Genomic DNA, 26,734 nt, shown 5'->3' on the forward strand with positions numbered 1-26,734 from the left:
AAAATTAGTCTTTTCTCCTACATTGTAAGGGAATATTAAAGTGATCCAAACTATGAAGGAACACATAAGGAATCATGTAGTAACTAAAAAGTGTTAAACAAACCAAAATACTCTGTGAAGAAGCATTTAGGTGCTCTTATCTGGGGGGCTGTTCCAATGCTGGTAACTCTGAGCAACTTATCCTGTATAACAGAGGGAACGCTTGCTCTTCCTGATGAGGACCAGTTTCATCATAACGTTTTTGATGGTCTTTGTGACTGCACTTGAGGATACTTTCGAAGTTTTTAAGATTTACATTTATATTTTATGTCAAACACAGCATTGTAGTCCTCTTTGGAAATGTATCCCTAGTGCAAACAGGCTATGGATGAATGGATGGATGGATGGATGGATGGATGGATGGATGGATGGATTGGTAGTCCACTCTTGACTATCATGATTATTCTGACACATCAGAATAACAGATTTTAATTGGTCCCTCTTCACCAACAAGCTGGTTCTGAGACCTCCCATTCCACTTTTCCAAAATTGGAACCGGCACAATTCTGGTTCGTAAACCTTATTTTGAACCGGTTTGTTGCGTTTCCACCAACAAAAGAAGGTTTTTCAACCAGGAACATTTGTTCGCAGAGGGAACCGAAGAATACCATGACCTCTTCTGCTCACCACCACTGTGCAACGCCCTCTGTTGATGACATATGATGTGATGTTTTGATCGTTCCACTAAAACTGGGGGAAAAGCTCAATAAAAAGCATCACGAACCTTAGAAGCCCAAATGGAGTTATTTTGGAAGAAAAGCTTTACCATTGAATCAGATTGGTCCTATCCACTACTGATTTTGTTGTAAGACATCCCTCAGATTCTGATTGGTCCCCTTCATCACAGAGTTGGTTATGAATCGTCCTAATGATTTGAATTGGGCTGAATCACGACCGAGTCATGACCAAAACACAAACCTCTCCATGTCTCTGATTGGTTCTCGTCACTGCTTCTTTGCTTGTTCTGAGACTTCTACTAACTATGATTGGACCTAATAAGAACATTGATCTGAGATCCTCCCACTGACCATTTCCTCTGACTGGTTCTCTTGACCACCCATCTAGCTATTAGAGAACATTGTAAGAACTTTTAAAAACGTTTTTTAAAAGGTTTCAGGAAGGGTAGCCTGTAACATTACAGAAATAATGTTGTGAAAATGTTAAAAGATAAAACATTCCCAGTTAAAAATATAAAAAAATTGACACAAGTTACTATGTTTCCAGAATGTTTAAAACCATTAAATAAACATGTTCTGAGAACATCTAGAAAACTTGGCAGATTGATCCTTCTAAGAACGTCAACTGTAACGTTCAGACAGCTTTCTAATAACCAAAAATTGTTAGCTGGGCAGCTAAAGTTAAGACGTTGATTTCCCACCTTCTACTGGCTGTGATTGGTCCATGGTATCATTGTCTTTGTTCTGAGACCTCCTCCCTGACCATGATTGATACTAAAATAGAAAAAATAAATAAAAATGAAAAAACACACACCTCATCCCTGAGCAACAGCATGCTACTACATTTCAAATGCGGCCCAGCCTTATGCTACACATGCTAGCTGTGCTACTGTTAGCTGTGCTGAAGTTCCTCAGTCAGTCACAGTTCACAGTTCATGGTCAGCACTGTGGCTTATGGGGTCCATGTAGCCCCTTAGAGCTACTCAGGCCTTGGTAAAAGTCTGACTCAAGAAAGCGAGGGTAGCTGTTATTCTCCATCAGGTAGAAGATTCTTCTCTGAGCTTCATCGAAACTGTTAGAGGACGGCTGCTGGAGACACTGGTTAATATGCTCTTTGGTGCGAAAGTCCAAGTTGATCTGTAGAAAAACAATCTTGCTTTAGAATACAGTCATTAATAAGTGGATTAAGATTGTATGTTGTCTACATGCTTAAAAAAATATGAAGGTACCAAAAATAGTCAAAAAAGAGGATTTTGCAAAGGAAAAAACATGTAATAATTACTTCTTAAAGGGGCACTAAACTCTCTGATTTTGGCTGACTCCACCCTCAGCTCAAATTTGAAAAAGGCAAAAAAAAAAGGAAGGGGTAGTTTGGGAAAGCACTGGGTGATGTATGGGTTTAGAAGCAGGACATGCAGTTAATAGAGGTGAGGCGCAGATGATTGGATGTCAGCAGGGGTGTAGTGGGGGGGGGGGGGCGGTATCTTCGTACCAAAGTACATGGAAACATCATTCTCGTCTATAGCACAGAGGCAGAAATTACCACATTAAAAGCATTTTTTTAAAGGTTAGGAAATGTTTATATTACTTTTTTATTACTTTAAAGGGAACACATTTCTGCTATTAATGAGAAAAAATATGGTTTAAGGTTTAGTGCCTCTTTAAAAATATATATTTTTTTGTTAGGGATATGTGCAAAATTAAAACATTATGTGAAAATGGGTATTTCTCCTTTTAGCAACCTTTTAGCAACCCTTAAAGGACATTTCTAGACAAGCTGAGAGAAGGAATTGTCACTAAAATAAAAAAAAGCACGAGGATGGAAAATTGCATGTAGAATATTGCATTTTACTCAAATATGATTGAGTTACACAGCATTAAGTAGTTCTTGCAAGCATTTTCCTGTTCGATTCACCAGAGTAACAGAGTGCAGTTAGCAGTGTGCTAAGCAGGCATTTGTAACTGATAAACTGCAAAAGACTAGTAGCATTGGGTGATGGGAAGGCCTAGCTACTAGGTAAAGCTTGAAAATGACAGGCCAGTTTCCAAGTTCAAAAAGTGTAAATGTGTGCAAAATCTTATTTCCCATAATTATTTCTTATAAATGGACCTGTACTCTCAACAACATTGGTGCGCCACTGGCTCCATATTGGCATATAGTGCTTGGAACCCGATTAATGCCGCTTGTGTTGTAATGCAATGTACAGTAGTCAGTGGCCAAGCTGTCATACTTCAAATGCAATTCTGACACGTGCCTGTGTTTTCTTTACCTGAGTTATAACTCATTATAATACCCAAAGTTTTGGCTTTCAAATGAGGCTGAGGCCTGTTAGACCGGTTTTCATGGTAATAAAGAAAAGACTTATAAACACACATGACTGCATCAGACTGCAACATATTATATATATAAATATATATATATATATACATATATATACATATATATATATGTATATATATGTATATATATATATATATATATACATATATATATATATATGTATATATATATATATATATATATATACATATATATATATATATATATATATATATATAGTCAGGTAAAGCTACTCTGCTAAAAACAGTGCTATACCGGAGATTCAGTTTAGTTCTCCAGCACCGAGACTGGACCAGTATTAGCTTTAGCCGCTAACCGTGCTAAGCTCTGGCTCTTTCACCGTTCAGAGGTGAGTATTGTCGACCTGTAGCCTGCTGCTAACCCAGGCTAGCAGTGCTGAAGCAGCATTAGCACTAGCCACTTACCACGCTAAGCACTAGCTCTTTCGCTATTCAGGGGTGAGTATATCTGACTGTAGCCTCAGGAACCTCAGGGTTCCTTAGTGTAGCGCTGTTGGGTGCTTAGCTGCTAATGCTAATGCTGCTGCTGCTGCTGCACCCAGCCTTAGTGGAAATATGGAAATCTAAGCTTACTGTAAATAAACAGAAGCACTTTACTCACCCAAATAAATGTAGATGTATGTATATTGATCATGAAGTGTTACCTCATAAGATGGCTTAGGAATGCCCACACCTGTATAAGTTGTGAGGTGTTATCTTGTGAGTTATGTCATATCACTCACCTCTTTCGGAGAGTCTTTCCTGAGGAATTTATCATAAATATTCTGTGCTTTGATGGCGAGTGTTTCTGATGTCTTGCTCTTCTTGAAGTCTTCGCAGGCCAGCCAGAACTCTAGGTTCTCCTCACAGAACTCTGACTTCGAGAACATCTGGAACACCAGCACTCCACCTGATGAATGATGAACACTGGGCTTAACTGAGGCAAGTAAGACCTGCCATTCTTTAACTGTTGTTCTGGGTCATTTTGTGACCTCCTGGATGAGTTGTCCATGTCTTTTTGGCACAATGTCTTTAAATGTGAGTGATTCTCTATTATGTTTTAATGTTTTGTGTTGTAAAAATGTTTTTTGCTTGGTTTTAGCCTAGTATTAGATGTATTATAAAATAAGTTTAACTTACACGGATGGACGAGAAGCTTCTCCAGAGACTGACCCCACTGCTGCACTTCACTTTGGGTTGGTCTGAAAAAGAAAAAGAAAAAAAAAAATCAGTGTTGGGCTGGGCAATATTTCATTCAAGAATTGCTGATATATTAATAAATGTCTGGATGAAGAGTAAATAAATATACAGCTCTGGAAAAAAAATAAGAGACCACTTAAAAAAGATGAGTTTCTTTGATTTTACCAAATTGAAAACATCTGGAATATAATCAAGAGGAAGATGGATGATCACAAGCCATCAAACCAAACTGAACTGCTTGAATTTTTGCACCAGGAGTAAAGCAGCATAAAGTTATCCAAAAGCAGTGTGTAAGACTGGTGGAGGAGAACATGATGCCAAGATGAATTTTCAAAACTGTGATTTAAAACCAGGGATATTCCAGCAAATATTGATTTCTGAACTCTTAAAACTTTATAAAAATGGCAATATTTTTATTTGGAATTTGGGAGAAATGTTGTCTGTAGTTTATAGAATAAAACAACAATGTTCATTTTACTCAAACATAAACCTATAAATAGCAAAATCGGAGAAACTGATTCTGAAATTGGAGTGCTCTCTTAATTTTTTTCTAGAGTTGTATATTTTTGTATATGAATCTATAATTGGGTAACAAGATAAGTGGTCTAAAACTCAGTGGATTTGGGCAGTGTATTAATTTATTTAAGTTATTAAACTCTGTAAAATAGCTAAAAACTTACACTGAAAACCATCTAAATCTGAATTGAATGTTGTTCTGGGTTCATTTGTGACCTCGTAGATGAGTTTTCCATGCCCTTTTGGAGTAATTTCTATTGGCCAGCGACTTCTAGGAAGATCACCAGTGTTCCATGTTTTCTTAATTAATTAATTATATCTTTCACTGTAGTCCTATGGAGTCCCAAAGCTTTAAAAAACACCTTTTTACAAAGGGCTAGATTGGTTTGGTTCTTTTTTTTCCCGCGTAATGAATGAAATCATCATTTAAAAAGTGCTTTTTATTAATTAAATGATAAATAAAATTACATTTTTGATGTGTGAGTGTTGAGAGCTGAATAATACTGTACCTATATAATAATTCCCGTCTCTCTGGTTGGTTTGATACTGGAAGCTTCTTCTTCTTCTTCAGCAGCAGGTGAAGTTTAGATTTCCAGCGTCTGTGTCTGTTTGAAGATCAGACATAAAAATTTTAGCCTCCTGATAAAAATTATGAGTAAACCTGATTAAACACAGATAAAGGGGGCTTACGTGTTAAACCTGGGGGGATGCTGTGGTCCCCCGGCATTTTCCTGTCCCTCTGTGGCGACCTCCATTACAGGTGTTCAGGTGTCACTTCATCAACCAGACAGATACCAGATATCTCATCGTCTCATCGTCTCCTCAGTGACTCAGGAGAGACTTCCTCTCAGACACCGCAGACCTGTACTGCTGCTCCCTCTGCAGAGCCTTACAGCTCAGGCCTACACCCTACACCCACCCAGGCTCCACCCTCTACTGTGGAAACAGGATCACAGAGAGTCTGCTCTACATCGTTCTAATTAACCTGAACCTAAACTCCTGAGAACCACAGGTTCTAATAAAAAACATTAAAAACATTCTTCACATGCTTCGCTTCATAACTTCCACATTTCATAAGAAAGAGACGAGAGGAAGGTGTCACAGGAAATCTGGAAATTACATAACATGCATTCTTTCCATTAGGGTAGATAATTTATGTACATTTTAAAAGCTAATGAATAAATTAGCATAAAACTATAACACAGAAATATGATAATCAATTCCTGCTACATACATACAGCTCTGGAAAAAAATCACTTCAGAAGAAACCACTTCATTTTCTGAATCAGTTTCTTTGATTTTGCTATTTATAGGTTTATGTTTGAGTAAAATGAACATTGTTTTATTCTATAAACTACAGACAACATTTCACCCAAATTCCAAATAAAAATGTTGTCATTTAAAGCATTTATTTGCATAAAATAAGACATGGCTGAAATAATAAAAGAAAAAAAAAGATGCAGAGCTTTCAAGTAATGCAAAGAAAACAAGTTCATATTCATAAAGTTTTAAGAGTTCAGAAATCAATATTTAGTAGAATATCCCTGGTTTTTAATCACAGTTTTCATGCATCTTGGCATCATGTTCTCCTCCACCAGTCTTACACACTTACAACTGCGCACTCTCTCCGCTTTTAGACTCTTTAGTCCGTTTTTCTGCGCTAGAAATGCGCACTCTCTCCGCTTTTAGACTCTTTGGCCCGTTTCTGACACCTAGCATTCAAACTTTGAATCTCACATTATAAAACCCTGCTTAACAGCGGGCCAACTTTCATTCTATTTCTAAAATACCTCGCTGACCGCTCTAAAAAAAGAAACGGGCTGCAAATGGCCCGTGGGCCGTAGTTTGGACACCCCTGCTTTAGAGGCATGTTGTTTTTGTTCCAGCCTATTGACACTTAGCCATCAGTCAGTCATCACATGATTACCTGCAACACAGAAACAAGAAGCGTCTAAAATTAGAAAGGAACGAAATGAATAAACATGGGCTGAGAACTGAAAGCGAGAGTATGTTTTTAAACAGGTCTATCAGTGAACCAGGCTGAAGAGGGTTAAGATGGTATTTAGATAGTGTTCTGAGCAGAAGAACGTCGTGATCAGGGTGTGGGGGCTGTGTGAAGACAGGTGTGGGCTGGATCAGATATGATCTGCTGCTGGGTGAGTGAAGGTCAGTGATCCACCGAGGTTAAAGTCCAGGAAGCGACATCATTAGACATCATTAGATCCTTTGTTGGTGGATGATGACAAGCGTAGTGCCTGAAGGAAGACTTCTGTCATCAAGATAAGAGTGGAGTTGAGCAATCAAGTGCTTCTGAAAGATAACCATCTGTAGAATCAGATTAGTGTCCTGCTGACTAAAATAGAAACTCTATTGTCATCCGTCAGTCATCTAACACTTTACACGAGGCTGAATTCATGCTTTAGTCCTTCACTTCTGCTCTCAGATCAGTTCTTCGTGTCATGGGTTCCACAAGATGATGGAAAAATTCCTATTTTTGTCCATGCTGGCAGTTCTCACTGTTTCCAGTTCACACTGCTGATCTTTTTTTTTTTTTTTTTTTTTTTTATTAGGGCTGTAAACATTAAAGTTGAACAGTTAAAGCACATGATTAAATTGGAATCAGTAACATGTTGTGATTTTTCTAACGCAAATTAATTACATCACCAATTTCGACCCCAACTTTGCCGTAATCTGCCCCGCCCCCATGCTGCTGGTCATGCTCGCATGCTTCTTATATAGCTGCGGCGAGCAGCTGCTCACCGTGGTGAGGATCAGCTTTGAAAGGTGAATAAATTCAAAAGAATCCCCAGTAAATTAACTCATTGAACACTGAGTTTATTGTTTAAGTTTATTATTATTGTTAATAATGCAGAAAATATTTATAATTACTTATTAACCAGTTGGTTTAGTGTATTTTGGGTTCTATAGGTTCCCACAGGTTTCTAATTTAGGACCAATGAACTGATATCAACTATGAAAAAATCAATTTTACAGCTTTGACGTTGAAAAAAATATGTATTTGTTGCTTGGCCCCCACGGCCAAGGGGTTAGGCAGCCATGGCCCCGCCCCCAGAGTAAAAATCATGAATCTGATTGGTTAGATTGTCCTAGGACTTTGCTAACAGACTCATTAATATACCCTTTTCAAAATCAGGAGAAGAATCCACGAGCAGACACAAGAGGGCAGAAGCCATTTTAAAAAGCTCTGATTGGTCAGTACAGCTGTCAGTCATATAAGAGTCCTGTAGCAACTGAAAAACACAGACTAATGCTTTGAATTAGTGGCTGTTTTTTATTTTAGTTAATTTATAAAATAAGTCAATAAGTTGTAATACAATTACAATAACTATGATATATATTTCCTGATAAAAAAAATATGTAATTATTTACATGCATTTATTGTCACCCCTTCTCTGAAGGGTTAGAAGGGTCTCACTGCACACCACTGCATACATACTAACCAAAATGATCACTACCCAACAAATATTACATAGTGTAATGACATGGTAGAAGGCAGTTTGTGAGCTGTAAAATGCCTTTTTTCATATTAAACTATAGAGCCTGCAACATTTCACTGTCAGGTAAGTTAAATTAAACAAACATGTAGGAAATCCTCATATTTTACCTTTAAATAAAGTGCACTTTAAATTATTTCTTACTTTAAAAATGGAAACATTTCAGGAAAAATACTAGAAAATTACACATTCTATAAAAAATGGAAATAAAAAGTAATGCAAGGTTCATTCATACGCATTATGCAACCTCATGCGTAAATCATCGCATACTTGTGTCGGATCATATCCAATCATCAGAGTCATCACAAACAGACGCTCGCTTACGCAAAAGTCTGACTCTGTGTGATGCAATCTCACGTATTACAGATACAACCAAAGTGCTTCACCTTGCTAAAAACAACATCAGCAGATGTCCTGAGGTTTACAGTTTGTCTGATTCTGTTTTTTCAATATAGGTCACAGCGAGTCAGACAGCGTCAGAAAGCTTATGCTTTATTAATAAAATTATTATTTTTATTCTCTTGTGGACGGACTGTCTGAGAGAGAAACAGAAGGTTGGTCTAAATGGTTGATCTTCATTTACTGCAATGTAAACGTGTTGAAAGTTACCTCAAACTTATCTTCTGTTGTCTGTTGTACAACAATGCCAGAAATCACGGGACAGCAGTACCTTAAGTAATTTTTAAAGTGTTACCCCAGGGGAGGGTTTGAGAACACCCACACACACTTGAGTTAAAACAGTTGGTCAACATGCTCATGGCAAGGCTACGTGAATTACTGTATCAGAGTTCGAACAAGGCTTTTGATAGTGGATGCCAGATAAATGTGAATTCCATCGTTAAAAAAATGTTGAACGTTACCTCAAGCCTGCCTTCTCCCCTAATAACACAACTAACGGTAGCACTTTAAAATAAGGCTCCTTTACTAAGGGTTTATGAATTGTTTACAAAGACGTTTATTAATGGTTATTAAATAGGTCATAAACCATTAATATGCAGTTACAATATATATATATACATATATATATATATGTATATATATATATACACAAAGAAGGGGCAGACGTGGCCTGTTGTGTACTAAATATTGATTCCACATTTATTCATACTGTTAAACCTCAAATCTTATAAACAGGGTTTATAAACAATTTACAAAGAAGATTATTAATGGTTATTGATAGGGTTATAAACCATTAATAAGCAGTTACGACACATATACGCACAAAAAATACCAAATAGTGATTCCACATTAACTGAGCTTGACGAATCAAACCTTTTGATAGTCTATTACCAGTATTTAATAAATATATGACTAAAAATGATCAAATTAAAGATCAAGTTTTCAGAAGTGACCACCCCTGAAATGTACCAAAATCCTGGAATGTCTCTAAAAGTGCTTCAGACTGAATGATCTGTTTTTTTTTATGTTTATGAGTTTACAGTAAACCAGACAGCAGAAGTCAGAATGTGTTCGTTTGAGTGCGGTTTGTCTGCCTCAGCCGCCTCAGTCATTACTTCAGGTCTCAGCCACCTGATGCTGCATGGTAACGCAGGCCTTATTTGTATAAACAGGGAAGCGGTGACAGAAAGTCAGTTGTCACGCTGTGATGTGGTTTCAAACTTTCAGTTCAGCAGTTGAGAACTGAGACTGCTGGGGGATGTCCAGAGCTGTTCAAGCTTTTTCTTCATTCATGCATCGCCTGTTAAAAAAAAAAAAAAAAAGATCTTATGATCTGCGAGCAAAATAATGCTCACCAGCAAACACAGAAATCCCCCAAGATTCGACTATTAAGAAGTCACGAAAAAGTCCACGAAAGTTTTCAGCTTTGCTTTAAAGATTTATTCAGAAATTCTCAAGCCACAGGCGAGTAGAAACATGCGCACATAAACAGAGTGGGAAACTTTCAGCCAGTGAAATACACTCATAATTTAAATCAGTAGTAACAAATAAAAAAAACATATTTAAAATATATTTACAATGGTTTAGCTTACACATAGTGACACACAATCACAATGATTATGTACATCATTTCATATAGAACCACTTCTAGGGTTGATGTGATTTTCTACACATTCAATTAAATTAAGTTAAAGCTTACAAAAACGTTGTACACTTTATACACATTTCCATCATTAATCTGTAATAAATTGTAATTTTAATTGTAAGTCTTAATAAGTCTTAATAAGTCTAATAAAGAAGCAAATAGATGGTCTTCTACATTTCTACAATCTAGTACAATGTTATTGAAACTTGGGATTTGGATTGGAAGCACTATGGACTGGCTCAAGTATATATATATATATATATATATATATATATATATATATATATATATATATATATATATATATATATATATATATATTTTTTTTTTTTTTTTTTAAGCATATATATTTTAGACCAGTATTGTTTAACCCTGCTCCAGCAGGAAACATACCTGTTTATTGTGAACCATTATTTTTCTTTAATAATCTAATTTTACTTTTTTTTTAGCTTCTCTTATCAATTAAATCTTATTATTTTATAATAGTTACGCCTACGCAAATGATAGTCTAACATTACAATGTAGGGGTGGGCAATATGATAAATAAGATATTATACACGATATTTAAAGACGATATTTATCACCATTGTAGAAGTTAAAAAGTCAAAAACTGCTATGGAAATACTGTCGTATTTTTGTAAAATGTTTAATTATTGGTTTTGATTCAAAATTTGCAACGATTCATCCAAATAAACAGGACAAATGATACTTTCTTCAATAAAAAAAATGTGTTGGGGATTTGGTCATGGTTCTTTACGCACCAACGATATCCACAATATACTCAGAAAATAATACTGTGATTAGATTAAATATTGCACACCCCTACTTTCTATATGTTTCTATATCTTTCTATATGTTTCTATATGTTTCAGTGGTTTAACTTCTGGACCCGACCGTGAATAAAACATTAAAACATTACACCTAGCCCCCTCAGGAACTCTTTGGGCACCCTTGTTCTCAAACATTGCACTACAATAGACACATGATCTTCGTCTTCATCACATTCTTCCATTCAAATCAAGCCCAATGGAAGGAAGTGGTCTACAGAGATTACTGCGAGGACTTCCCCCTGCTCAGAAAAGTTCCGACCCCCTCAGGGACCCCACAGATTGGTTAAGGTGACTCAAATTAGAAAGGAAGTGCAGTTTCCTTTGAGAGCACATTCCTCTGACACTTGAGTAGTGTAGTAGTACAGCAATGCAACAGAAACAGGAAGCTGAAGCCATTCCAATGTAGAAACTGCCACTGTCTTGAGGTTCGGCATTGTTTAGAACAATCCAGACTTTGACCTTGACCTCTTTGGTTTTGAGCCTTTTGACCTTGAGTTCTTTGGTCATGAGCAACTTGGCCATGAGCTCTTTGAGCCACCAAGCCACCAGATCTCCTCAGTCTGCCAGTCCAGCTCTGCTTGCTGTAGTCCTTAGAGAAGAGTAAAGATGTCCTCCATGTTTCTTTTCCCCTTCAAGTCACGTCAGTCATATGCTGATGATATTCGAGACTGATTCCAGAAGGGTTCTGTAGATGTCCGACCGCAGGAACCTTGGGTACGAGTCTTTCTCCATCAGACCGAACACAATCTTCTGCGCATCATCGAAGCACAACCTGGTAGGAGCCTGAACATTCTGCCTGATGACTTCCCGGGTATGATGGTCGATGTTGATCTGTGGAACAAGGAGAAAATGTCAGAAAATGACTGATGACAAACATCTCAATGACTTCCCAACAAAGACTCTCTGACAATTTTCCCCTAAAATATCTTTAATTGATGGTTCTTTATCACAAATGGGATTGTGAAGAACCTTTTGAATGTTTGTTGGTGCCAAAAGGGATTGTTGACTTGACTGATATCAAACATCTCAATGACTTCCCAACAAAGACTCTCATTCACAGGCTAATTGGCTTGTTCCTGGTCCATGACATTTACATTTTAGTGTTTTTCCAGCTCCAACACGCCAATGCCATCTCAGAATGCATACTTTTTCAGAAATCAAGGAGCCAAAAGAAGAAGTTATGGGATTATACAACAGTAGAACCATTTAAATGAACCTAATGGTTTCCTTAAAATGTCTTTAATTGATGGTTCTTTATCACAAATGGGATTTTTTTTCTAAGAGTTTTTGAATGAAGTCCTAATTCTTACCTCTTTGGGTGCTTCAGCCTGGATGTAGAGATCGAAGATCTTCTTGGCTCTGGAGCTGAGTCTGGAAGATCGGATCTTCTTGAAGTCTTCACAGATCAGCCAGAATTCAATGTTCTCGTCGCTGAACTCAGATTTCAGGAAGGCCTGGAAGGTTGCCATACCATCTGTAGGAGACAAAACAAGATAAGGATTAGTTGGTTTGGTGAGACGCAAATGGTGTTGGGTCAGTGGTGTCACAAGTAAAGTACCGTCAATGCGGGATACACAGATAAAGCATCTGGTGGAGCAATGGTGGCTCCAGTGGTGGTTGGGTTAAAACACTGATGATGGTTACTGATGACAGCTTTGTGGGTTTCAACACCCAGGTTAAGCAAACACTATTCATTGGATGAGTGACATTTTTTAAACTTTTAAACTTCAATGTCATTTGAATGCAACAGTTGATCGCCACATTGGTAAAAATGAATAAACCAATAGAAAAATTCCCAAATTACTTGGATTCAAATCTTTTTACACTGCCTTCCATTGACACTTGATGTGTTTTTGTCTTGTCCAGTTTTTTTTTTATATTTTTTTCTCCAATTTCTATTTTTTCCCTTACAGCAAATGACGATTCAAAAATCAATTTTTAATTCCATTGACAAAAACGTGACAAAATATTATGTAAATTTACTACATTTTAAATTAAGCAACAATTCTCAAAGTCTCAAAATAATTGAAGTTTATTTGTTCACAATAATCAAAATAACTTGGCTGGTGACTTTTTTGTGCTTATTTTGAGCTCAAATTCTAAGTAAGACTGAATAATCTTTTGTTTTTAATTCTTAAAATAAGTAAAACACACTTACTTTTATTGACTTTTGATTTTTGCAGTGTAATACACTTTGCATGGAATAATAATAATAATAATAATAATAAATATGATCTTTGCACATTGCTTATGTAACATTTGCATATTATGCATACTTATACATATTTGCATCTGTGCTGAAAAATAGACACATCTAGTTTACATATCTGCCCATCAGTGATGCTCAGTGATGCTATTGCCTGGGATAAGAACTCAGAACTTATCACCATCACCATCATATACCTTTTTTTAGTCTGTTACAAGGGCTGCCATTGTATTATTTCAGAGACTAGAGGGATTGTGAGAGTGGTAAACTGTAGCTACTGTACTTACATTTGGATTTGAGAAGAGCTTCCAGTGACTGGGACCAGAGGAGAGTCTCACCAGGTTTAATCCTGTTTAAAAAGGAGAAAAAATTGATTTAGTTTTATATTGGACCACATTTACAGTATTTACAACATGTTTGAACATAACATAAAAAGATAAAAAGAGAATAAAATATCAATTTTAGTAACATTTTACTTGGATGGTCCGTTGTATGGCCTTGTTGATGCTCAACTGACATTCAACTAACATAGAACCTAACCCTAACATTAACCATTAATTAAAACCATAAATCATTGGTGTCCAATGAAAAACAAGTATCTCCATGTTTGTCGATTTTTAGTTTACTTGAATCGACTAATAGAAATACTTTAAAATGACCTGAAATAAACTCTTTTTACATTGACCTCCATTGAAAGGTTTTTTGTCCGATTTTTAGTTTACTTGAATGGACCAATAGAAATACTTAAAAATAACCTAAAATGAACTTTTTTTTTACATTGATTTCCATTGAAATTCTTCTGTAAAGTTGCTGTTTTTGAAGCAGCATTTTTTGTTTTTCATTGGTCAGCGACTTAATCAACTCTTAAAACTAATCCTACACCTTAATCTTAACCCAAACTTTAAAAATCTAACCCTAAACCCAATCCTAAAATGTTAAGATTTGAGTTTGGGTTTGGGTTGGATGTAGGGTTACATTCAGTAGAGTGTAATCATTTATTTTCACCTTAGAAATTCAATTGCATTTAACAGACATTGACATAGACATGAATGAATGTCAGTTGAGGATCAATGAGGCCATCCAATGGAACATCCAATGGTAAAGTGTTACCAATATATATATATATATATAAATAAGATACATAATAACTCACTTTTCTGCCATTGGGGACTTTGCGAATTTGCATTGAAGCCTCCACTTGAAGTCTTTCCTCCTGTGATGAGAATGAAAATAGTACAACATAAGCATTTTCATTTTTAATCGATAAGTTTTTTTTTATTGCTAAGAAATAAAAGAGATTAAAAAAAACTTTTAAAAAAATCTACTCACTGAGCTTGTGGTGGTCTCTCCTCTTTGCTCATGTTGTCCAGTTCGTTGGTGCCGGGCAGTAAGCTTGGCATGTTTCACTCCGATGTGTGTGTGTGTTTGTTTTTTTTTGCACGAACGTTTGTCCTTGTGTACGGCTGCTGTTTCTTCTCATAGCTTCTGAAACTAGCCGTTTGCGTAGCAGCATTTATACAGTCAGTCAACTGACGCATGTGGCCACAAAGAGGAAGTTTTGGGTGACGCTAATTAGCAGGCTGGAGCTTTCTCTCTAAGAGCAGACTGCGACGCAAAAGATGCAAATCTGCCTGTGGAAACTTTACTGGCCGATAAGCAAATGCTGACTTTTACCTCAGAGCCTTTTTAAATAGGCTCTTTGTCTGGGTTAGCAAAACACAGCAGCAGCAGCGCTAACATGGAGCTAATCTTTGCAGCATGGAGCTAATCACAATCATGTTGTGGTGCATGTTAAGCAATTGCTTTCCAAAGAACAATGCTAGCATGACTATAAACAACTAACTATAACAACTGTTCAACTGCTAGACTGTTCGACAGTTTTTAGCACTATGTTAGCATGTTAGCATGATGCACTTGAGTAGCGGCAAATGCTAAAAATAAAATGCTTAACATTTATGCTCAATCCAACGTGTTCAGATGATCATGATCTTGTTACAAAATGCAATGAAATCCTCACAGCAATGTACAGAGCCCCTAAGGTGACATAATGCATGGCCACAACTTCTTTAGGCATGGGAATGAGCTACTAATGGGTGAGAACAAGATAATTGATTTTGACTGCACTAACATACAGCTCTGGCACTTTAGTTTCTGAATCAGTTTCTCTGATTTTACTATTTATAGGTTTACTTTTAAGTAAAATGAACATTGTTGTTTTATTCTATAAACTAATTTTGTCATTTAGAGCATTTATTTGCAGAAAGTGAGAAACGGCTGAAATAACAAAAAAGATGCAGAGCTTTTAGACCTCAAATAATGCAAAGAAAACAAATTTATATTTATAAAGTTTTAATCAGATCAGAAATCAATATATTTGGTAGAATAACCCTGGTTTTTAATCACAGTTTTCATGCATCTTGGCATCATGTTCTCCTCCACCAGTCTTACACACTGCTTTTGGATAACTTTATGAGTTAACTTTACTCCTGGTGCAAAAATGTATGCAGTTTAGTTTGGTTTGATGGCTTATTTATGGTTGTCTTTTTAATTCATTTATTCAGTCAGGGGCACAGTTTCCACGTCCACAGTTGCATGCACGTGCACGATCAGGTTAGTTCACGCGACAAAACGTGTGGGGGATCGCTTTTCATGCGTGGGTTGTTCAGATATTTGAACATCCCATTTTAATATCACTTCCGATTTTAATACTTGTGTGGATGTGCTACAATTTACAAGTTATGCTACTTTGTTTGGGAAAGTGATCCATTCACTAGATCAAACCAATATGAACCAGCCCCAAGTATACTGAACTGGGACATAATTGGATAAAAGGAGAGCAGGACACAGGCCATGTCATATATATTGAGTTAAAAAAAATATATATTATTTTATAATTATGTTTTTTTCATATAACAATGCATAGACTGCTGTTTAAATTATTATTCCATTAAAATAATGGTGGATCCCGCACTTTCACATCCAACAATGGGCTGCTTTGTGTTAGGGCCACTAAAAAAGCTAACAGCTCCTAATTCAGGTATTCTAATAGTGAACCATGCAATTGGTCCACAGTATTTACAGTGCATGACCATTAACCAATTATGAATAGCTGCCTCCTCCAGCAATCATGACAGCCAGAAACAATAAATAAAAATGCATTAGTTGCGTAAAAAGAGCACAATGTGTAAAAAAGCATGTAGAAAATGCCAAGAATTGGATAAAAGGAGCATCACAATCCAGAAACTTGAAAATGCATCATACAACTGGACAACTAATTTCCATTTCCATTGAGTCATTGCTGTGACTGTAGTGGGCTGGCCTTAAAAAAGTACAGGGATGAATTTAGTTCCCAGTCCTGCCTTGATTACAGTGCCTTAAAGAAGTTTTCATAAAGCTAAATGCATTTTATTGGGATATGTGATAGATAAACACAAAGTCGCAAGTACAGTAATTCAAAGAAAATGAAATAAATAAAAGGAAATTAAACACAGTTTTCAAAATGTCTAATAAATAAAAGTTTGGTCGATATTTTGGTCAATATTTAAGTATTTTAAACCTCTACCAGCTTTGTGCACCTAGATACTGAATTAAAATGTCAGCCGGGACATAAATAAATGCTCTAAATGCAATCTTTTTTAATTTGGAATTTGTGAGAAATGTTGTCTGTAGTTTATAGAATAAAACAACAATGTTCATTTTACTGCTATAAATAGCAAAATCAGAGATTCACAAACTGAGGTGGTCTCTTCATTTTTTCCAGAGCTGTATATTAGTGCAGTCAACATCAACAACATTATCTTGTTCCCACTCACTAGTAGCTCATTCCCCTGCCTAAAGAAGTTGTGGCCATGCATTATCAATATTTAAGTTTTTTAAACCTCTACCAGCTTTGTGCATCTAGATACTGAATTAAAATGTCAGCCAGGTTGGATGGAGAGCGTCTTTAAACAGCAATTTTCATGTCTTTCAAGTTTCTCAATGAGATTTAGGTCAGTTTCTCAATGAGACTCTGACTGGGCCATTCTGACACATGAATATTCTTTGATCTTAACCCTTCCACTGTTGCTCTGTGTGCTGTATGTTTAGGGTGACTGACCTAAAAACCCAATAAAATACATTTAAACAGCACTTCTTATACTTTCACAACCTAAAAAGTGGGCTAGTGTACTTCAATAAAGTATTAAAACATGACCCACAAAATTATTCTGCTAGTATATTAATGATATTACTGGTTTTCTTCCTCCTTTAAGTATACTTTTGACATATACTTGAACTTTACTCAACTTTATGTACACTCAAATATGTTTTTTTTTTTTTTTGTGAATGCACGATGACTCACTTATCAACCTGAGCAAACCACATCCAGGTCCGTTATGACTTACTATGCATCATGAAAGTGAACACATCATGAAGTGAGCCTGGATGATGTACGGTCATACCGAGAAAAGCTAGAACTACAGATTCAGATTCACTCTACACAACTACACAACAATGTATTGTGAAAAACGCTGCCCTTAGCCTTTAGCTTCTTGAAAAAGGTGTTATTCATATTTTACAGTAAATCAAATTCTGTCCTACACAACTTTGACAAGTCTACACGACCATAGCAAAGTTTCTGCTGCATTCGTGGGTATTAAAAAATGTTTATATTACTTTTGTTGGGGTGACTCTCTTTCTGGAGTCTCTACTGTCCAGAAAATGAAGGTTTTCAACTAGATTTTGGATCACTGCTGTAAGGAATTGATTGACCAGCCCAGTTCTTTGACCATCCTCCTCCATTTCCCAACTCATCCCATCCAAAAGTACCTGAAGTTTCACTGCTTCACAACTCAATGATGGGGTCAGTTCACTCAAAGGCCATACTGATCTACAACACCAGGCATGTTATATCCACTCATACAATACCAGACGCTAATATGTTTCAGTGAGGAAAAAACTAAATACTCTAGCAAAATACTCTAAACCGAAGGTCTTATTACCATTATTGATAAAATCTGACAAAACCCATATTCAATTTTGTACAAAATTTGAAGCATTTGGCTCCATAATGCACAAAAAATCTACTAATCTTTGGCTTGGTATGGCTACTGCGCTTGTGCAGATCTCCTTATTGAGCAGGAGCTTCCCTACTAGCATGCTGACCCTACGAGCCATACGTATTATAAGTAAAGCTGATTACTAAGAACTTACTAATGCACTGTTTATGAAATCCCATGTTATGAAATTGTATGATTTGTTTTACTATAAAAAAATACAAATAATGTACAAATAATGTTCTGTGTAAATATGACTTGCGTGATGTAAGTAAATTTGCTGTTTAAAAAGCTAGAAAAGAGATTAAAAGTAGATGTATACCTGTTGTTGGAGTTAAACTTTGGAAAGATGCTAACGTGGATTTATGAACGATTTGGTTTGTTTTGAGGCATAATGTGAGATAAACCAACTAGTGTGCCAGTCGTCAATGCCTTTAAGAGCCAGGTGAGCTATGACTTTGGCGCGCTCTCATCTTAACAGCGCAGCGCTTTTGTGCGTCTCAGCAAAGGGATACTGACCTGTGAGTTCACTTTGTGAAGATACGCCAACAGCATGCAAACATTTGAGAGACCATCAATGTCATTTCATTCTTTATTTTGTTAATTGTTGATGTAAAAGTGCATGCCACTCCTGCATCGCTGAGATAGGATTGGACGGCTAACTGTTTACTGTTGTCAGGGTTTTAATCAGTCAGTGGCGTATTTACAGATGTATTTCCTGCTGTCAATATATAAACACGCCATGACGAGCTAGACTACCACTATAGGGCTTATATATATAAGTTTGTAGTCTGGATGACCAGCTTTGCAACCACCCTTTTCCACCATTTAGATCTTTTTTAGATCTTTAGTTCAAATCTGAAACCAGCTACCAGTAAAAGCTGGTCTTGAGATGGATTTTTCTGCAAGGATCTAAAAGTTCTAAAGCTTATGACAGCTCTGATGACTTTATCTTTTTGAGAAAGTCCCTTTTAAAAACACAAAATACAATACAAGCATCTATTCACAGCCGATGCTGGGGCTTTTACTTCTGAGGCCGATGTGATTTTTAGGGACAGTCTAGCAGGTCGGGACAGGGGAAGGACCATTGTTTCTGTCCCGAGGGATGTCACCAGGCAGCATTAGAAAGCCCTTATTCAGTATCACTTCTTCTTCTCCTCTCAGAGCCACTGTTCAGATGAACAGTGAGTATCACATTTCACAGAATGTAGGTTAAAGCAACAACCGGCCAGGCACACATGATATCTCACGTGTGTTCATGCAAATGCACTTCCACGATTAGTTACAACGGAAAACTGCGTTAAAAAAAACAGCTCATAAATTAATACCTAAATTAAAACCCTATTCTTAGTCTTGAGTGTTGATCAGCACAGCAAAGCATTACGCTAAATGTATTGTTCCGAACTACGTGATATACAGCACTGAAAAAAATAAATAAATAAGAGACCACTTTAAAAATGATGAGTTTCTTTGGTTTTACCAAATTGAAAACCTCTGGAATATAATCAAGAGGAAGAAATACGATCACATGCCATCAAACCATCAAACTGAACTGCTTGAATTGTTGCACCAGGAGTAAAGCAGCATAAAGTTATCCAAAAGCAGTGTGTAAGACTGGTGGAGGAGAACATGATGCCAAGATCCATGTTTAAAACTGGGATTAAAAAACAGATTTATTCCACCAAATTTTGATTTTTGAACTCTTAAAACTTGAATATGAATAGGAACTTGTTTTCTTTGCTCTTTTTTTGTTTGTTATTTCAGCCATTTCTCAAAAAAAAATCTTTCTGCAAATAAATGCTCTAAATGACAATATTTTGGAGTTTTTTTTTTATTTGGGAGAAATGTCAGTAGTTTATAGATTTAAACAACAAATGTTCATTTTACTCAAACATATACTTACAAATAGCAAAATCAGAGAAACTGAAGTGGTCTGATGTTCAGCTTGGTTTGATGGCTTGTGATCCTCCATTTTCCTCTTGATTATATTCTAATTTTTTCAATTTGTTAAAATCAAAGGAACTCATCATTTTTTAAGTGGTCTCTTACTTACTTTTGGAACTATGCTCTTCATTTTATTCCATTTGACTAGTTCCAAGTAGGAAATTTCACCTGGAACAACCATATTGATATATAGGTCCATTAAAATCTTGCCCACCAATTTACTAACTTACTAGGTGTATACGTTAAATATGTACAAATCTTTAGTTATAACTCTTGGCCAGGTCTCAGATGTAAAAAATAGATCTGTGAACTTGACCCAGTGGAACTAACCTGGTAAAATCGAGGTTAAATACAGATACGCCAACGTGCCAATGAGAGATGCCAACCCACTCGTCAGATGATGGAGTGGGCTGAGGAGTGAGGAAGTTCAGGTGATGTCATGGCACACAGTTTTAACCCAACAGATTTCAACCACACCGAGAGTTTTAGGAAGTGTGTGGGAGAGAAAAATTCAGCCACCACTGGAGGTGTGAACCAGTTTATTTAGTCCCTTATTTTAGAACATGAGGAATGTGAATATGAGGTTCTCTAATTATATCACTTAAAGGCTGGACAGACTGAACAGGAGGGTTTTTTCAGTCGTCAGCATGAAGCTGGACTCTCTGGGATCGCTGGTTCTAATCCCGTTCATGCAGCTTGCCATCAGCTACTGGAGCTACAGTAGATGGCGCTCTTTCCCCTTATCACTCCTAGGGTGATGTCGATCAGCGTAAGGCTGCATCTGTGAGCTGATGTATCAGAACTGAGTCGATGCGCTTTCCTCAGAGTGTTAGCACTGTGATGCTACTCGGTAATGCTGCATCAGCAGCATTTTGAAAAGAGGAGTCTGACTTCACATGTGTCGGAGGAGGCATGTGCTAGTCTTCACCCTCCTGGTGTGTTGGGGCGCTACTAGTGATAGAGGGAGTCCTAATGAGTGGGTTGAGTAATTGGCTGTGTAAATTGGCGAGAAAATGGGAAAAAGGAAAAAAAAAAAAAAAAAAAAAATATATATATATATATATATATATATAAAAGAAATTCGGTGCACAACATTTTTGGTTTTTAGAAAAAAAATCACTACACTTTGCCAGGCTGTAGTGGTAAATTTTATAGTATCTGGCAACCTGTTTTGACTTAAATATAGATAATATGGATATAAAAAAGTTTGGAAACTATTTCAATGTCTAATATTATGCTGTGATTTACATCTGTCTATTTAAGACCGGAGCCCTATCTCCTATTTTCTTCTTTTCCCTGTATATATTTTGGAAATTGTAATAAAAAAGACTATTATTAAAAAAAATAAATAAATAATTTGTGATCAATAATAATGTAAAATACATCTCCTGCTTTACTCTTTAAATTCTTATATTCTGTATATTCTGTCTGTCTGCCTGTCTGTCTGTCTGTCTATCTATCTATCTATCTATCTATCTATCTATCTATCTATCTATCTATCTATCTATCTATCTATCTATCTATCTATCTATCTATCTATCTATCTAGTATATTTCAATTGTAATTAAGCTACATTATATTTAAATACAGCAATGAAAGCAATAGATTGTGCTTATTGTAATTGTGATTATTTTTTCATAGAACTTCTGCAAACTTAAGTAGATTTAAGTATGTGTTTTTTAAACATCATTTATTTTAATACACTTGACATATATTGTAAATGTACTACTTTGCGTATTAATATTAATATGGTGTACAATTTAGTGCTACTGGAAAAAAAAACAAAATTACAATGAAGTACACTTTAATCAGTTTTTAACCCTTGTGTGGTGTTCGGGTCTGTGGGACCCTAAAAATATATATTTTTTTCTAACTCAAACTCATTGGCATTGGCTCATTTTTTGTGAAAAACATATATCAAAACACATTTTCGATAAACACACACTGTACATCCTCCCCCCCCCCCCACACACATTTATATTACATACAGTATGTTTGGCCAGGGGCTAATAAACATTGCTTCATTTGTAAATTTGAAACTAAACAATTTTTCTACTCATATCTTGAGTTTAATTCATTTTATTTTACATTTTATTTAAAAACTAATAAAAAAAGAGTAGCACTTTTTGAAAGACCAGTTCATTCTTGATTTCTGAAGCGGCGAGAGAAACCCTCGTATCTCCATGATCTCGTACAGTGAGTGCAATTTTGGGTCGGTGGTTTCAGACAGTGGCGTATAAGCAAAGCAGCCGAGGACTGGTTTTGTCTGGTTTATTGACTATTATGCTTTGCATCTGTTGCCTTGTATACTGGCAGTGCAGCAATTAAGCTCGGAATGGGGGAAAAGGAGGGAAAAGGTGGAGATTTTCTCCACAACGTTTACCGTCTAAAGCTATAAGAAGTTTTACACTCTACAGTAATCCATTAACATACTGCAATACGATTGACCTACATATGCTGAGACGTCACAACAGGATGTAAACAGGGAAATAGCATCAGTAGCATTAGCCGCTAGCAGAGAACATTTGCTGAGGTAAAACTCTGACTGAACTGTACTTTACCTTTTAGTCATAATGATGTAATTTACTACTCAGATCTATCTATCTATCTATCTATCTATCTATCTATCTATCTATCTATCTATCTATCTATCTATCTATCTATCTATCTATCTATCTATCTATCTATCTATCTATTTCTTAAAGTAAATTTACTGTTTTGGAACAGCTTATGGCAACTGTAGTATATTTCAATTGTAATTAAACTACTTTATATTTAATTACAACATAAAAGCAATAGATTATGCTTTTGAGTGTTTTTAATGAACTTAATTAACTTAGATTTAAGCATGTTTTTTAACATTAATATTTAATACACTTGAAGTACATTATAAATGTATATAAATACTTTGCGTATTATTGCACATATTTTACACATAAATGCTGCTGAAAAAAAAACTACACAAACTACACTAAAGTGCACTTTGAGCAGTATTTAATGCCACTGTATATATATATATATATTTTTCTATCAACACATCGTTTGATTTGAAGCATATTTAGCAGAGCATATTTAAATGCAGTACATTAATGCAGGCTAATTCTCTGAGACGGTGCCTTTTGGATCATATTTTTGAGAAAAGAAAACCTCAAAATTGTATTTTGTTCATATAATCTGATAGCTGACTGGTTAAGACTTTGAGAAAATACATTTTTACACCTTAGTGAAGATATTCCAATCAGTTTTAGGCATTTCTTTCTTTATTTAATTCGTTTTAGGTTCAACCATGTCACAGACAATTGTCCCCTGCATTATTAAGTAAATTATTCTAGAACCTTAATAATCACTTGTTTATGCTTACTTCTTGTTTCCTTGTTTGACATTGATAAATCATTGAATCAGAACCAAAATCAACTCCTTTTCTGTCAAAAAAATATATACCAAAATGCAGTGTAGTTTGTAATCATTGATTAAATATTGCCTCGAATTCATGCACCAGTTTTCAACACAAATAAACAACAACAGTCATTTTGCATGCATCTTAAATCAATAAAAGACACCATTAAAGGTTAAAGGACAAGACGTTTTTCTTTAAAAGTATATATTATATTTGATTTGTTAATTTGTTTCATGATTCAATAGTTAACCATCATCAACATGTGTCTTCATTTACACATTTGGGGACATTTTTATTTGTGGATCCATCCATAAGATAGTTAGCCACTATCAGAGGTTAATGGTAAGTTTTTTACGTTTACTGAAGTAAAATACGGTACATTTGTACTTTCCTGAGTGTTTTCAGTCACAGTACTTTAACTTCTATGTTTTTGTGGACAGGACTGTACGTTTTACTGTAATCCTTTCATTCTCGATTCCTGAAACGACCGTGATATCAGCCTGATCTGTACAGTAAGAGCAGTTTTGGGTTGGTGGTTGATGGTTTCAGAAAGCGGTGTAACAGAAAAGCAGTCGACACAGATAGTGTTAAATTAGGTTTTGCATAATATTGCCTTGAATACTGGCAGTGTGACAATCAAACTGGTGTCTGAGGAAGTCTGGGAAAAAATAGACCTGGAGATTTCACCCATAAAATTATAATAATATCTACTGAGGAACTTCGATGCTTTATAGTAATTCATTAACCTACTAACTTGGCTGCATTAAAAACTGACAATATAAAAAGGAAATTACTTGAAACACTCAAGTAATACAGAAATAACAATAAATTAATTGGTAATTTTAATATGAGTGTCTCTATGAGATCATAATTAGCCCCTAGTAGAGGTGGGTGGTGTTAAAAAGAAAAAAAAAGGATCCGCTGAGTTTCAAGTCATAATATTGCGTCTTCTCCTCAGTTATATTTTTATTACAAAAATATATTTTTCTGTTACACTGGTGACACATCAATCTTGAGTTTAGACTGGTCTCAGAACTGACGATTGAGGGCTAGCATTTAGTTTTAGAGGAAGAGTGAATGGAAAAAGAGAAGAACACTTACTAAATTGACTGTTGGCTTCTACCACAACACCCACCCACACACACACACACACACACACACACACACACACAAGCATAAGCCAATCACTCAGCCATAACTTTAAAACCACCTGTTTAATTCCATGGTTTATTTCCATTTCTATGACACCTGTATTTATATGGTATTATAACTTGTTAATAACCTATTTAAAGCATGATTATTAACTCTGGTAATGACTCATTTAGCTTAAGTCATAAAATACTGTATATGTATCTACAGTAGTATTATTGTTTTCTATTTCTTTACTGTACTTAAGTACTAAAATACTGTATCTGTATCTACTGGAGCAATATTTTTAACTACACTACTGTACTTAAAATACTGTTCATAAAATACTGTATCTGTATCTACTGGAGTATTATTTTTACTTTATTACTGTACTTAAAATACTGTGTCTACAGGAGTACTATTTTTAATTCACTAATGTACTTAAATACTGTTTTTAAATGCTGTATCTGTATCTACTGGAGTATTATTTTTCACACCACTACTGTACTTAAGTACTAAAATGCTGTATCTGTATTTATTCGAGTATTATTTTTACTACAGTGCTGTACTTAAGAACAAAAATACTGTATCTGTATCTACTGGAATAGTATTTTTACTTCACTACTGTACTTAAGTACTTAAATACGATATCTGTATCTACTGGAGTCTTATTTTCACTTTACTACTGTACTTAAAAAAACTGTTCTTAAAATACTGTATCTGTATCTACTGGAGTATTACTTTTAACTACAATACTGTACTTACAGTAAGTACAAAAATACTGTTTCTATATCTACTGGAGTATTATTTTTACTTCACTACTGTACTTAAATACTAAAATACTGTATTTGTATCTACTGAAGTATTACTTTTACTGCACTACAGTACTTACAGTAAGTACTAAAATACTGTATATGTATCTACTGAAGTATTATTTGTACTACACTACTGTACTTAAGAAGTAAAATACTGTATCTGTATCTACTGGAGTATTATTTTTACTTCACTACTGTACTTAAATACTAAAATACTGTATATGTATCTACTGAAGTATTATTTGTACTACACTACTGTACTTAAGTACTAAATGCTGTATCTGTATCTTCTTGAATATTATTTTTCTCCTACTTTCACTTTTACTTCACTACATATTGTATATGAGTTTAATACTTTTACTCTGATACATTGTTTTATGTGGACTATTTTCAGTCTAGCAGTGATTCTGAGGTGTTTAAAAACTCCAGCAGCACTGCTGCACCTGATCCCCTTGAACCAGAACAACACACACTAACACCTCATACACCACCACCACCACCACCACCATGCTAATCAGTGCTAATCACTGCAGTGCTGAGAATGAATGACCCACCACCCAAATAATAATAATAACAATAACAGCAGCTGCTCTGTGGTGGTTTATCCTGAGGGTTCAGTTGGTTGTTGTATAGAGATTCTCTTTATAAATGAGACGTGAATGAGTCAACAATGGGGATATGAACTGTATGTGTCAGACAGGAAACCCTACACAGCCCACCCGCACGGTTTCAGGCGGATGTCTTTTTGTGTATGTATTTTTAATGCCAGATCATCATGCATACATTTGGTGTTGGGTTCACAGTGCTACACTGGGTTTATCATTTTGAAACGATGATTAATGCTTGCATCATTTAGTGATGGCTCACATATCTCAGTGAGCTCCCTAGTGAAAAAAGTAGATTAAAGTATACTAAGCATTATTATGCTATAGTGCACTAAAGTGTTTTCTTGTAGCTACATTATTATTAATCAGTATATTTAAAGAGAGCTAAAATGGAAATTCTTTTTTGTACTTATTATACATATATATATATAACTGTATAAAATAT

At 35.5% G+C, this 26,734-nt stretch overlaps 2 protein-coding genes across 2 annotated transcripts; both read right to left on the reverse strand.

The window, feature by feature from the left end:
* Positions 1 to 1,623: 1,623 nt before the first annotated feature.
* On the reverse strand, positions 1,624 to 5,637 carry LOC103038785 (regulator of G-protein signaling 21-like). The gene is made up of 5 exons (XM_007250701.4): positions 5,463 to 5,637; positions 5,282 to 5,377; positions 4,197 to 4,258; positions 3,800 to 3,966; positions 1,624 to 1,853 (listed from the first exon to the last, which is right to left on the reverse strand). Exons 1-5 carry the CDS (start codon positions 5,525 to 5,527, stop codon positions 1,656 to 1,658), a joined length of 588 nt encoding a protein of 195 aa, XP_007250763.3. The 5' UTR covers positions 5,528 to 5,637; the 3' UTR covers positions 1,624 to 1,655.
* A 4,466-nt stretch (positions 5,638 to 10,103) lies between these two features.
* rgs13 (regulator of G protein signaling 13) lies at positions 10,104 to 14,849 on the reverse strand. Its single transcript, XM_022677870.2, has 5 exons — positions 14,697 to 14,849; positions 14,521 to 14,580; positions 13,655 to 13,716; positions 12,472 to 12,635; positions 10,104 to 11,992 (listed from the first exon to the last, which is right to left on the reverse strand). Exons 1-5 carry the CDS (start codon positions 14,765 to 14,767, stop codon positions 11,807 to 11,809), a joined length of 543 nt encoding a protein of 180 aa, XP_022533591.2. The 5' UTR covers positions 14,768 to 14,849; the 3' UTR covers positions 10,104 to 11,806.
* Positions 14,850 to 26,734: the final 11,885 nt, after the last annotated feature.

This window comes from Astyanax mexicanus, chromosome 8 (genome assembly GCF_023375975.1).
Source record: "Astyanax mexicanus isolate ESR-SI-001 chromosome 8, AstMex3_surface, whole genome shotgun sequence".
NCBI classification, from domain to species: domain Eukaryota; kingdom Metazoa; phylum Chordata; class Actinopteri; order Characiformes; family Acestrorhamphidae; genus Astyanax; species Astyanax mexicanus.